Here is a 15,003-nt window from a genome sequence, read left to right as displayed (position 1 = left end):
TTTGAATTTTGTTGGGACAGCGAGGCTTTGCCTCATTGGCTACTTTGACGACTTTCTTCTGAGAGCAGCTTCTGTCTCCGACCTAGTGGATAGGTTATTCCCATTCAGACCCTCCGAAGATTCGGGTGGATGTTAAACGTTTAGGCCAGAAAGTGTAGCTCAGTGGCAGCAAGCCTGCCCTACATGTGTGCGACCCAGGGTTCAAATTATGGGCATGCTAGGTTCCGACTCAGCGTTGGAGTATCTAGTGTTGATCCAGACTCCTCAGTGGCAAAGGTCCTTCTTCCCCTGGAGAAATTGCAGACTCTTCAGTCTGCGGAGAAGGTATTGGCATCACGCAATCGGTCTTCTCTCCGGGCGCCTGCTGGTTCATGGTCTGTGGGTAGCCTACTTCAAGGTGGTACAGTATTCCCAGTTCCACACCCTGGTTTTCCAGTGGAACTACTGTCCAGGTGGTAAAAATCTCTTGTCTCTGAAATCATTAGATTCCTGTGCGCCACCTAGTCAGAGTCTCTCTGAGTTGGTGACAGAGATTCCCGACTCTTCGGTCCGGGAAGTTGTTCCTTCCTTCCAGTGGTCGGTGTTTACGACGAATGCCAGCTCACGGGTTGTGAACCTGGAGGTTCACAAAACTGGGGGGTCCAGTCGGCCCTGAGTCGCTGGACTTGCGTGGACCTATGACCACACCTCCTTGAATGTGTCTGGTCTCGGTAGCTACCCAGGGTCGGGCCTGGCTAGTGCCTGGTGGAAGACCGCCTGGGAATACCAGGTGCTGTCTACTGTTCATTGTCCTACTATTTTAGGCGATCAGGCTATGCTTCTCCTTGTGGTCGACCAATCTGGTTTCAGCCGGACAACGCCACGGCCGTGGCTTCAGTCTACCATCAGGTATGCCGGCAGGCAGACTACTGGAGTCGCCAGATGCTGGACCAGGGCGACTGGTCTTTGTGCTTGGGGTGTTTCGGCTCCCTTGCAGGAGGTGAGCCTCACATGGCATGGATCTCCTGGCAGCTTGTCTCCGCCGCAAGGGTGTCAGTTAGTGGCCAGGTCTAGTGATCTTGTACAGACGCGTCAGTCGCTGCTGGTGGCCCTGGGGGTCTGTATCGGTGATTTTTTTGCCATTCCTCCATGGTAGTTGCTTCCTCGGCCGCTTCCACAGAGTGGATGCTGAGGAGATCCCGATGATTCGAATCGCTCCAGATTACTCTCGGCGTCCTTGGTACGCTGATATCGGGCGCCTGTAGCGGAGGCACCCTGGCGATTGCCAGGGCAGGAGGTTCCTGTCTCAAGGTCCCATACTTCCTCCTGTTGTACAGTCACTGACTTGCTTAACATGGTTATTGGAAGCCAGACTTTAGGTGACAGGGTCTGTCTGACTCGGTCATCTCAACAGGGCACCGTAGTCTTCTTCCGGAGGATCTACCGTCGCACCTCTCTTGGTGCGAAGGGATGGAGTGACGTCCACGGGCGTACTTTCAATGTCCAGGGTCCTGCTGTTTTTAAAGCTTGGATTGGATCTAAAAATTGCTTAAAGCACCGTTTGGGGGCAGATTTCAGCTTGGCTGTGTTCTTTTAGTGGCCTTTTTGCGGCCCGTTCCCTGGTGGGTCCCCTTTTTTTTTGTGTGCAAGGGGTTTGTCATATACTTTCCCCTCTTGGCCCATCTCTTCCCCCATGAGTTTTGACTCTGGTGCTCTCGGTTCTTCAGGAACCTTCCTTTTGGAAACATCAGAGAGATTTTCCCTCTTGACACTATCTCAGAAGGTGGCCCCTTTAGTGGCCTTTACCTCTGTTAGAGGGGTTTCTGAGTTGGCGGTCTTGTCTGCAAGCCGCCATGCTTGATCCCCCATAAGGATTAGGTGATGGTGCGCCCGCGACCCTTCCCTTCTTTCCGAAGGAGGTTTCGGCCTTTCATACTTTAGGCGTGGTACGCGCTTTGCGGGTATACAGCCTACTACGGCTCCATTTCGGAGCTTCTGACTCTCTTTTGTGTCGGTGTCTGGTCCACAAAAGGGCCTGGCGGTCTCGTCGACCACCATTTCTCGGTGGATCGGGCAGGCCGTCATACAGGCCTATGCTCCTAAGGGCGGGGCCCCCCTTTCCGGTCACGGCACTTTCGACCAGGGCAATTGGTGCTTCCTGGGTTTTTTTTTTTTTTTTTTTTTCCGACATCATGCGTCGGTCTCACAGGTGTGCGAGGCGGCGAGTTGCTCGTCCGTTCACGCTTTTTCCAGAATTTACATGGTTTGCTGTGAGTGCATCTTATGATGTTTTTTTCAGCCGCTAGTTTTTGCCGGCGGCTGTTTAAAAGTTGCACCTCCTCCGTTGAGGAGCTCTGCTTGTTTTGGGGTGAAGTTAAAATTGTTTTTACTGATATATTTCCCACCCCTCGTTTTTTGACACTGCTTGGGGACGTCCCACTTGTCAAGATTTAAGGAGCTGTGTCCGTCCATGGACGATAAGAGAAAATAGGATTTTTTGTACTCACCGTAAAATCCTTTTCTCTGAAGTCCATGGACGGACACAGCTCCCACCCCTCCTTTTTAGGTTTGTACTGCTTGTTACGAACTGAGGCTGCAAGCTGCAGTGAGGAGGGTTATGTCTGGAGGGACCGCCCCCTGGGCGGGGCTGTTCAACTCTGTTAATGTAACATGTATTTAACTATTTAACTATTTCTGCCTAGTCCTCTCCTGTAACAGGGAACATAACCCACTTGTCAAGATTTAAGGAGCTGTGTCCGTCCATGGACTTCAGAGAAAAGGATTTTACGGTGAGTACAAAAAATCCTATTTTTTAAATAATAAAACATTTTTTTTTTTATTAATTAAAAATAAAAAAATCATTAATTTATATCCACCCTGATCAGTGTGCATTTATATTAATGCACTTTATTAATTATATTTGCCATTGCACATTTCTTTGTATTAGCCAATTTAGTGCCATGTTGTCTGCTTCCATCAAGTTTCTGTTGCCCAGATTTGTTAAGGCAGTCACCTTATCTTCTGTTCATACCTTCTCCAATTTCTACCAGGTTGATATGCAGTCCTCTGCAGATGCAGAGCCTTTGTCCTCAAGGCACTTTCATTGTCACTCTGCGTTAGTGTTTGTAAAGGCAGGATTTTCTTTTATTTTTTATTTACCTTACTGCATGCTATGTAGTAAAGTAAAGACAACCTGCATGCAAATACTTACCAGAGCTCGATCTTTTTTCTCCTGGGGGTCTCGCTCCTGATTGTCTCAGATACAGCAGCTGGAACCATTGGCACCCACTGCTATCATTCGGGACCAGTGACGAGGGAGCAGGGGGGGTCTTATGGACACTCATAGTGGGGCTTTGGGAGAGCATAAGTACCCCCATACCATAGTAAATGGCTTGCAATGGGGGCACTTGGGGGGATGGACTAGGGAGAGATGGTGGCAGTCCACTTTAAAGAATAGGAATTTTGCTAGTTTTGGGTGTGCAGGGTTGAGGGCTTAAGCCGCGTATCAAACAACCATTTTTAATGTCCTGGAAAAAGCAATGTTTTTTTCGAAGTAATTCTTGTCAAGCCTGCCTTGCATACACACGATCCGTGAGAAGAAAAAAAAAAATGCTCGAGCAAAGCGCGGTGACGTACAACACTTAAAACGGCACTATAAAGGGGAAGTTCCATTCAAATGGCGCCACCCTTTTTGCGGCTTTTGCTGATTTCGTGTTAGTAAAGTTTGGTGAGAGCCAATTCGCGCTTTTCAGTCTTCGTGCTTTTCAGTCTGTTACAGCGTGACAAATGTGCTATCTCCATTACAAACATTCGTTTTACCAGAACGAGTGCTCCCGTCTCATATCTTGCTTCTGAGCATGCACGTTTTTCCCCTGTCCCGTTAAAGCCTACACACGTCTGTTTTGACGACGAGAAAAATTAGAGCATGTTCTAAATTTTTAATTGCCATTTTCACGTCTCTGGAGCCTACACACGATCGTTTTTAACCACTTAAGCCCCGGACCATTTTGCATCTAAATCCCAGGCCAGGTTTTGCGATTCGGCACTGCGTCGCTTTAACAGACAATTGCGCGGTCGTGCGACGTGGCTCCCAAACAAATTGGCGTCCTTTTCCCCCCACAAATAGTTTTCTTTTCGTGGTATTTGATCACCTCTGCGGTTTTATTTTTTGCGCTATAAACAAAAATAGAGCGACAATTTTTGAAAAAAATGCAATATTTTTTACTTTTTGCTATAATAAATATCCCCCAAAAACATATATAAAAATTAATTTTTTCCTCAGTTTAGGCCGATACTTATTCTTCCTATTTTTGGTAAAAAAAATGGCAATAAGCGTTTATCGATTGGTTTGCGCAAAATTTATAGCGTTTACAAAATAGGGGATAGTTTTATTGCATTTTTTTTTTTACTACTATTGGCGGCGATCAGCATTTTTTTTTTTCGTGTCTGCGACATTATGGCGGACACTTCGGACAATTTTGACACATTTTTGGGACCATTGTCATTTTCACGGCAAAAAATGCATTTACATTGCATTGTTTATTGTGAAAATGACAGTTGCAGTTTGGGAGTTAACCACAGGGGGCGCTGTAGGAGTTAGTGTTCACTTAGTGTGTGTTTACAACTGTAGGGGGGTGTTGCTGTAGTCTGACGTCATCGATTGTGTCTCCCTATAAAGGGATCACTCGATCGATATACGCCGCCACAGTGAAGCACGGGGAAGCTTACATACGGCTCTCCCCGTGCTTCAGCCTCGGGAGCGATCGCGATGGAGCGGCTATAAACGAATAGCCGCGCCGTCGTCCCGGATCGCTCCCCGAGGGAACCCGCACACAGCGGGGGGGGTCCCCGATCGGACCCCCCCACCCGCTAGAAGGCAAGGACGTATATATACGTCCTTCTGCCTGTCCGTGCCATTCTGCGGACGTAAATAGTCGTGCGGCGGGCGTTAAGGGGTTAAAGACCATTTAAAAAAATTGCAATAATTGTCGTGTGTACGCGGCATTGTTTCGTAGTTGGTGCAGTTGAATAAAGATGGTTTTCCATCTTGCCCATAACGCTATATAGTATGTTGCATTTGCTAAGGAACACATCTAAATAGGGCTGCAACTAACGATTATTTTCATAATCGATTAGTTGGCCGATTGTTTCGATTAATCCGATAATAGCCTTAAAAAAAAATAGCATTTTTAAAAAATTTTGGGACAATTTGTTGTTGGGCAGATTACAAAACACAAATTGCCGCAATAACACATTACATGCTTTTCTGCAGCTTCTCCATTGAAGTATATTGAACAAAAAAAACCAAAATGGCACCTTTTGCGTTAAAAAGTCCTCGCCCTTTCCAAATACGCAGCAGCTGAAAAAAAATCATGGATGTGAACGTGTCCCATAGGAAAACATGTAAATGAACTGTAGTGTGTTTCTGCAAAAAGCACCAAAAAACAGAGGTGTGAACCCAGGCCTGAGATGTTTAGTAACATAATAGGTTTAAAAAAACAAAAATAAGTACAAAAAGAGCAAATAATCGCTACTGTAAGGGGTTCATTTTTTTACTGTGGGACAGTGAAAGTAATATTTACAGGAGAGATTTGCTTTTTTGTAATATAAAGGGCTCATTTTAGTTTTTTTACCCCAATTATGTTACTGGCCGATTAATCGATTATGAAAATTGTAATTGATTATTTTCATAATCGATTAGTTGCTGATTAATAGATTACCGTATTTTCCGGCGTATAAGACGACTTTCTGGATGCAAAAACATGCATCCAAATTCGGGGGTCGTCTTATACGCCGGGTACGGTCTCCGTGCTCACTTTTTTTGCCGGCGATGACAGTCTCCGTGCTGCGAGCGCGAGCGTCAATAATTTAAAAGAGGCTCCTTCTCCTCAGAGTGAAGAGCTATGAGCCATTGTGTTCTGTGATAGGAGGAACACAAATCTTCCCAGCAGCGCCTCTGTTCTGTGTTCCTCCTATCACAGATGCCTTCTCATCCTCGGACGAGATGAGAAAACGTCCGTGATAGGCGGAACACAGAACAGAGGCGCTGCTGGGAAAATTTGTGTTCTGCCTATCACAGAACACTCTGAAGAGAAGGCGCGGCTTTCAAATCATTGACGGAGTACGGAGACTGTCACCGCTGGCAAAAAAAGTGAGTGTTTTCGGTGATTGCACTGGGGGGCAACAAGTTCAGGCACAGTGGGGGGCAAGTTCAGGCACAGTGGGGGGCATGTAATGTAATGGCACAGTGCAGTGAGATTTGAAAAAGCCTGTTTCTGTCAGCGGTTCTGGCTACCCCATAGCTTCCAGAAAGACTAGTAAGAAGTCTATTACAGTGAGTATATCCCAAAACCATTTTTTTTCCCTGGAAAATTAGGGGGTCGACTTATACGCCCAATCGTCTTATACGCCGGAAAATACGGTAGTTGTTTCGGCCCTACATCTAAAAGTTTTGAATTTATCTACACTCTGGAAGGAGGGAGCTCAGATGCTTTCATCACATGACATGTTTGGTATCTGTTGTATTCGACAAATTCTCCATGTTTGAAATTTTTTCCCAAATAATTGGGTAATGCGTATGTGTTCCCTAAAATTTACTTTTTTTTGTTTTTTATATTGCACTTGGTAAATTGTTTTATTAAAGCGGTAGTTCCCCCTCCAAAAAAGTTTTACCCTTAGTCTGAGGCTCATTTTGTCTAGGGGAATCGGCTAGTTGTTTTAAAATAGACGCTGTACTTACCGTTGTAGAGAGCGATCTTCTCTGTCGCTTCCGGGTTTGGTCTTCGGGGATGGGCGTTCCTTCTTGATTGACAGTCTTCCGACGGTCGCATTCATCGCGTCACGATTTTCCGAAAGTAGCCGAACATCGGTGCGCAGGCGCCGTATAGAGCAGCGCCGACGTTCGGCTTCTTTCGGCTACTCGTGACGCGATGGATGCGACCGTCGGAAGCCTGTCAATCAAGAAGGAACGCCCACTCCCGAAGACCCATACCCGGAAGCGACGGAGAAGATCGCTCTCTACAACGATAAGTACAGCGTTGATTTTAAAACAACTAGCCGATTCCCCTAGACAAAATGAGCATCAGACTAAGGGTAAAACTTTTTTGGAGGGGGAACTACCGCTTTAATATTGTGTGACAAATCTTCTCTTGCATTGAAAAGTAATTTTTTTTTTTTTTGTTCTTATGATTTGGCCATTTGCAGGTAAACCTTTTTGTAAGGTTGTATAGGCTTTTACTGTGGTGGAAATGCAATGATAACATGGATGTGCTAAGAGCATACCTTAACAGCTTGAGCTTTCTCCTGAGCATGATCAAGTCATGTGGAAATACCATGTCTACACTGTGACATGTTGCCATTTGCCAGAAGGGAATCCTGGGTTTATCCTATACATCAACGACATTCTATCACAAATGCTTTATCTGTTCATGCAAAGTTTATATTCTGTACTATATTGATTTGGATAGATGTTTGCGCTAACTGGTGAGTGCATATGTTCCAGACAATGACTGTATATATATGCAGCCTTTTGTTTTTTTTGTTTTTATGCAAACTCCTCATAGGATACCAGATTTCCGAAGAACCTGTGTGACCGTAGGCAGTGGTGGAATATTTAATTTTTCAAGACTACACTACTGTGCTCATAGTAAAAAGGGGGGAACTAATGCGCAAAACCACTCTAACCAAGGGCACTAAAAGATAAATGCTAAAATAAAATTAAAAGCAGCAGCCACTACTAAAGGTGCTCACAAACCGAAAATCATATGTAAAAGAGGGGGTGTAGTGGCGCTTGCCAATAGGGAATAAATAAATGGTCAATAAAACATAAAGGTTTAAGCACAACACCATAAATGCCTAACCAATGTAGCCAATTAAATGTGTCCCACTCCTAATTCCTTAATACCCGCCGTACTTCAACAATCATGATGGGAGGGAGGGACACCGTGAAGATAATGAAATCAAAAATAAATGAATGACAAAAAATGAATTTTCGGTCAACACAAATAATTCACAATAATTGAATATATAAATATAGTGTAAAAACTCCTTAATGAGTGAAGAAAAATCCAGTGCAAGGATAGATATTGTGTATATATAGAAAGTGAAAAAATGAAATCCAAAAAATAAATGATCAATAATGAAGTCCAAATAAATATATATAATAAAATCTATATGTGCACAAAAAACCGTGCTAAAATATATAAATAGTGTAAAAAAACTGACCGTGCTTCAATAAAATTTCCAAAAGTGCACAGTGCTCCAAAACAAAGTCCAGTAATAAAGTGCTTGATTGAATATTCCCCAAAGTGCAGAAAGTGCTTGAAAAAACGATGCTGCAATCCACCGCACGATCACTTAGCTCAAAACCATCTTTGTGCCATCTTTCCATATACAGAACACAGCTTAGCATCTTCTCCATATACAGGGTCACCTGGCTGGGGGTCACAAGACCTTCTGGGTGACATTGTAGGGGATGCGGACACACAAAGGCAGAACACGGTTCTCTCACCATCCAGAGTGGCTCTCTGGGGACACAGGTGGCGCCTTCAGCACCTCGGACAGCAGCGGCAGCTTTTTACCGCCGGCCGAGAAGTGTGCTGGTACCGCCCATGCCCAGGCATCACTCTGCATCTCTCACAACTGACGTCAGTTCCGGTTGCTGATGTCAGTTCCTTTATCTGCCATTTGCGTTCCACGCTGGTTACGTGGAACCAGCGGCGACATATGAAAACGCGGGTCATCCCGCGGGGAGATCGTGGACAGGGAGAATCGAGATTGCGATTCTCTCCGCGATTAATCGTGCAGCTCTAGTCTGTAGCTTCTTGCGCGGGCCGCATGGTTCCGCCATCTTGGTAGCAGGAGAGGCTGCCTGAGAATTCGGGGGAAAAGCAGGTATTGGCCCCCTAGTTTTTGCAGTTGGTTGCTTTAGCGCCTCCCTTTCCCTTCTTTGCTGAGTACATGCTGTAGAAAATTTTGTGAAATGGGATAGGGTATGCGGAAGAAGGCGTGGAGCTCAACACACGCGCCCTCATCCAGCCATGTCCAAGACGCCCTTGATTTTTGGTTATTTTTACCAAAGAAATGTAGCAGTATAATTTTTGGTTAAAAGTTATAAAAAAAGTCTACTTTAAATAAAATAAAAAAACAGTGGTGATTAACACCAAAAGAAAGCTCTATTTCTGTGAAAAAAAGAAAAAAACATTCATATGGGTAGTGTTGCATGACTGAGTCATTGTCATTCAAAGTATTGAAAGCTGAAATGTGGCTTGCTTAGGAAGGGGGTATAAGTGCCCATTGGTTAAAGGTGGTATAGTCATATTTCTAGGTCTGCTTCTTTCACTCCCTATTCTAGCCGTGAACCATTTTATATAAATGGGACAAAATATGGCATGTCGAGTATATTATAGCACTGGTGCTGTAAAATGTAACTATGATAATTATGCTGTGTAAGTATTGTGTAGAATTGTTTCTCTTTGTCTTGGAGTGTTGCTAATCTCTAGCCTTGTCTAGGTCATGTTAAAAATGTTTGTTTATATTGGTTGTTGCTAATATCTTTTAGAGCAAAACAAAATGATTTTAGTAAAAAAACAAAAAAATTACCAGGACCTTTTTTTTTTTTTTAAATTGTTTTCAGATTGCGGTCAAAAAGCTAATGGAGTAAAGGAGATGCCGGCCTCAGATCATGATTTTGCATATCCAGTTTTGCCAATATTGAAAAACAGAGAAGAGGTAAATTACTTTTCCAATTGACTGAATATTTTGTACATATGAGGGGGGCGGCCTTTGAGTGTTTTATTTTGCTTATTTGTACAGCAAAGGACACAGAATCTTCAGTTTTTCACTAGGGGTAATATGCAGTTACCTTCAGGTAACTGGACACTGACCAAAAAAAGTTGCATGCACATGCCCTGAAAAACTTCCATCACTCAAGGCTATCACCAGTTTTTTTTCTAAATAAGTGAAGCTTACCTCTTTTCTACAAAGTGTTTTTCTTAAGTGTATTTGATTAGGATTCCTGACCTTGCCAATAACTATTTCAGCTTTTTATGCAGCTTCTAAAATGGTTGACTCTTAAGCTGGAGCCTGCAGTGGTGCATTGTGTTGAGTTGGCAGCAGTGATGGGCACTAATATGAGTCAATTATAGATGGCACGAATAGGCATCCCTTCTGACACTGGCAGGCATTGTGGATAGATACTGATTGGCAGCTGCCTGTGCATTGATTGGCAGCTGCCTGGGTTTTTAGGTGCCATTCCTGGTGGTTCAGTGGGGAGGCCATCCCTGGTGGTCCTGGGCGGGTATTTGAGAGGGGGATGTGCTGATAAACAATAAGCACAGATCCCCCTTGTCAGGATAGCAGCCGATCGGCTTTCTTCTTCTCCCGTCTGTCAGACGCGAGTGAAGAAAAGCTGTTCAGTGGCTCTTCATGTTTACATTGTGATCAGCCTTGATTGGGACAGGGCTCATCGCGTGATAAATAGCCTCCAATGAAGGCTCTTTACCGAGGTCGGTGTAGCTGTGTCAGACTGACCCACCGCACCACCTGATCGACGCGACGTCCAGTCAGGATAACGCAACCACCACCTGGCCGTCAATCTTATAGGCCGGGTGGGAAGTGGTTAAAGTGTTACGAAAACACAGTAATATGGAAATGGTTCATCCGCCCCCCCCACGTTGCCCACAGCTTTTAAATCTTTTTACCTTAAAATACTGCCACTATATACCTTTTTTGGATGATCTGTATAACACGGTAACATGATAAATTGCAATTTCTTTAGAGAGTTCAGGTAGGAGGAGATTTCTACTACAGCCTGTATATGTGCCCACATGTGTGAGGTCAAGATCATGTGACCTGGCTGAGAACAAGTAAATGTTCTCTCCAGCATAAAAGACACAACTGAGCATGTGCAGGTCGACTACCCTGCCTGTGTTAGCTGGCCTTCCCCAGATGGACAATGCGGGAGGGGGAACATCTATGTATACAGGATAAAACAGCCTTTTTACACAATGCAGAGGATTAACCCCTTAAAGTGGTTGTTGACCCTTTTTTGGACTTCTACCTATAGGTAAACCTAGAATCCAGGATCATCACGTGTGTACACAGATGAGGTGGCAGTGGGTCGCTTCCACTGCCACCTCATCTGTGTACACACGTTTGATATCCACAGCCTACATGTAAGTGTATTTGCTGTTTTAAAATACATTTTGTATTATACAATTTTACGCTATGTGGCCACCCTTCTCTTCTTTCTCCTAAACATCATTGACACCACTTGGAGAGGTATTGCTCAGGAATCTTTTTTGCCATACTAAATTTCCCTTTGAAGCTGCCTGGTATCAGAAGTACTTGATGAGTCCAACATCCAGCATAGATCTTCATGATCCTGGATTGTCATTCCAAAGCCTTGTCTGACTTCTGGCGACATAAGGCCCTTGCCTACCTTGCCTTCAGTTTGCAATTTCAAGGTCTACTATGTAAATGTTTGGTCCTCTGTGGATGCAACCTTTGGGTGACAGGGGGTCATGCAGGTGACTGTGTGACGTTCTACCCTGTGTTGGTTTTGATTTTTTGGGCTTGTGGTGTGTTGCCCACTCCTCATATTCATAATAATCCTATAATCCCCCAAATACTCCCTCTCCTAACACTTATGCTTGCTAACCAGTGTAGGAAAGATGCATATATTTAATAATTTTCATGCTGGTTTGTCATGTGATCTCTCCTTTGTCACCCGGCTGCAGGGGAGGGGAGAGAATTCTTGCCAATGTCTAGTTAAGCCTGGAGCAGTGGCATCATTCATAGGCTTTGATTGCCCACATGTGGTTGCCGCTCCTTCCACTCTCCAGAACCTGCTGCTTGTTGACAAGGGGGAGCTGTATTGCAGCTAAAAATGGTCTTTATATTGTGCTTTTTATGTATACACAATTTTTTCTTTTTGCCTTTCTTTTGTTTTAATATGAATGGGTTGGTTTACAAGGTAATGGTTCATATATGCTTTAACCACTTCCCGACCTCCTCATGTACATATACGTCAGCAGAATGTCACGGACAGGCACATGTACGTACCTGTACGTCCTCTGCTAGACGTGGGTGGGGGGTCCGATCGGGGACGACGGCGCGGCTATTTGTTTATAGCCGCTCCGTCGCGATCGCTCCCCGGAGCTGAAGAACGGGGAGAGCCGTGTGTAAACACGATCGATGACGTCATTCCTACAGCCACACCCCCCTACACTAGTAAACACACACAAAGTAAACCCTTACTCCTACAGCGCCCCCTGTGGTTAACTCCCAAACTGCAACTGTCATTTTCACAATAAACAATGCAATTTAAATGCATTTTTTGCTGTGAAAATGACAATTGTCCCAAAAATGTGTCAAAATTGTCCGAAGTGTCCGCCATAATGTCGCAGTCACGAAAAAAATCTCTGATCGCTGCCATTAGTAGTAAAAAAATGCAAAAAAACTATCCCCTATTTTGTAAACGCTATAAATTTTGCGCAAACCAACCGATAAACGATTATTGCGATTTTTTTTTTACCAAAAATAGGTAGAAGAATACGTATCGGCCTAAACTGAGGAAAAAAAAAAAATTTATATATGTTTTTGGGGGATATTTATTACAGCAAAAAGTAAAAAATATTGCATTTTTTTCAAAATTGTCGCTCTATTTTTGTTTATAGTGCAAAAAATAAAAACCGCAGAGGTGATCAAATACCACCAAAAGAAAGCTCTATTTGTGGGGAAAAAAGGACGCCAATTTTGTTTGGGAGCCACGTCGCACGACCGCGCAATTATCTGTTAAAGCGACGCAGTCCCGAACTGTTAAAACCCCTTGGGTCTTTAGGCAGCAATATGGTCCGGGGCTTAAGTGGTTAAGGATGTTTAAATGATTAATGGCTGCATTAATTTTCATTTAAATCTATCGGACGTTCAGTTTTAAGCCAAATCTAACTTTACCGTTTAGATCCACTTTAAATTGCAATAGTGTGGCATGTGGGGAAAATGTGGGGAAAATCTGATGGAGCCATCATGTTTTCACGCATCTTCTCTGCATCCTACATGCTACAAAAATATGAATATGAAAGTTTGTCATGCCTTGCATGCATTACCTCATTATATATGCAAGTTAAATTTGAGTGTGTGTGTTTTTTAAACTAGATGTTTAAAATCTTTTTTTCTTCTTCTTTTTTTTTTTTCATTGCAGTTGATCGCTCTTATTGAGTACAATTCAGTGGTGATTATACAGGGTGCCACTGGCAGTGGTAAAAGCACTCAGCTGCCCCAGTACATCCTTGATCACCACATGCAAAATTCCAATTACTGTAACATTGTGGTGACTCAGCCCAGAAAAATTGCTGCATGTAGTATTGCCACGTGGATTAGCAAAGAGAGAAAATGTGTTCTAAGTGGCTTAATCGGTTATCAGGTAAGACTTTTACTAGGATTATTTTTTAGTTTCAAAGCCTAAATTAAATGATAAATAGAAAAATGTTATTGTATTAAAGCGGAGTTCCGGCCACACTTTCACTTTTTAAATATAAATACCCCTGTAATACACAAGCTTAATGTATTCTAGTAAAGTTAGTCTGTAAACTAAGGTCCGTTTTGTTAGGTAGTTACAGCATTTAGACACTTTATAAAATAGAAATTGACTGGGGCCATCTTAAGTGTAATCATCATGAAGCCAGACTGTATGACTTCCTGGATTTCAGCCTTGCAGATCTCGCACATGTTCAGTGCTGCACAAGCAGTGTCAGATCAGGTTTCAGCACCTGTGCTGTCCAAGTCACATGATTCTTTGAGATTGGGAAGTGCACAGACTCCTGGAAAGTTACACCTACTACATTCCCAGGAGTCTGTGCGGTGTAGGTTAGGAAGCATTAAGCACCTAGGTGCAGGAAGTGGGAAGATTAACTATTCTGCCTAGCAACAACACTTTAAAGCAGTGTTTCTCAATTCCAGTCCTCAGGCCCCCCAACAGGTCAGGTTTTCAGGATTTCCCTCAGATGAAAAGGCTGTGGTGATTACTAAGGCAGTGAAACTGATCAAATCACCTGTGCAAAATAATGGAAATCTTGAAAACCTGATCTGTTGGGGGGAGGCCTGAGGACTGGAATTGAGAAACACTGCTTTAAAGGCATCTGAAAAAAAAAAAAAAAATTTCGTAAAGGACTAATGACCAGAGCTTTTTTTTCTCAGAAAATAGGTGCAGGAACTCAACCGCGACCCCGTTCAGATTTCACAAACAGTACAAGGGTCTTAAAGGGGCATTATAAACCAGGATTGCATTACATACAGAGTGCAGAGTTCAGGGGGTTACACACAGAGTGCAGAGCTGTCACTTGTAAACACAGAAAGCAGACTTCTGTGTTTACAAGTAATTGTAGTGAGCAGGCACCAAAGAGTCTGAGCCAAAGGCGGTGGAACTGAGTTCCCCCCAAGTTCCCCCTGAAAAAAAGCCCTGCTAATGAATTTTTTTTAAAACTACTGATATAATGTTATATTTATGGGTGGAACTCAACTTTAAGTTCCTTTTTTATATTTTGTGCTTTTAAAATCTTTGGGTTCATTTTAAAGAAGTGTGGCATAGCAAAAAATAAACATACATCCTTCTCTCCCCTTCCGGCTCTTAAGTGGAATTCCAGTCTTGTTTCAGTTTTATTAAGTCAGCAGCTGCAAAAAGTGTAGCTGCTGACTTTCAATAAACACACTCATCTGTTTCACAGTCCAGCAATGCGGCCGCCTGTAGCCTCGCCCATCTCACTCTCCTCATTGTGGTGCCATCATTGCAGCTGTCGGCACCCGACTGTGACAGCTTGCGGCTTCACAACCGGGCATTCACTGCACTCTCCTTGTGGCCAGGCGTTCTGGGACCTGTGGCGTGTCCCAGAAGATTGCAGAGGGGGGAGGGGCTGCCTAGGCGGAGAGGAAGAGTCACCTAGGCGACCAAGTGATGGAAGGAGTAAGTGGGACAGGAAGTACCAGGTACCCCCCCCAAGACATGCTAAATGTGGCATGTAAAGATGT

The 15,003-nt window shown here is 43.8% G+C and overlaps 1 protein-coding gene across 1 annotated transcript in view; it reads left to right on the top strand.

Moving 5' to 3' along the window:
* The window catches only part of TDRD9 (tudor domain containing 9), a 195,750-nt gene that overhangs the window by 28,530 nt on the left and 152,217 nt on the right, over window positions 1-15,003 (top strand). Inside the window, exons 3-4 of the mRNA XM_040333083.1 lie at window positions 9,614-9,708; window positions 13,181-13,402. Coding sequence (XP_040189017.1) covers window positions 9,614-9,708; window positions 13,181-13,402 — 317 coding nt within the window. The remainder of the gene's footprint in view (window positions 1-9,613; window positions 9,709-13,180; window positions 13,403-15,003) is intronic.

This window comes from Rana temporaria, chromosome 13 (assembly GCF_905171775.1).
Source record: "Rana temporaria chromosome 13, aRanTem1.1, whole genome shotgun sequence".
Classification (NCBI taxonomy): Eukaryota; Metazoa; Chordata; class Amphibia; order Anura; family Ranidae; genus Rana; species Rana temporaria.
This window is presented reverse-complemented; position numbering and strand designations above follow the sequence as displayed.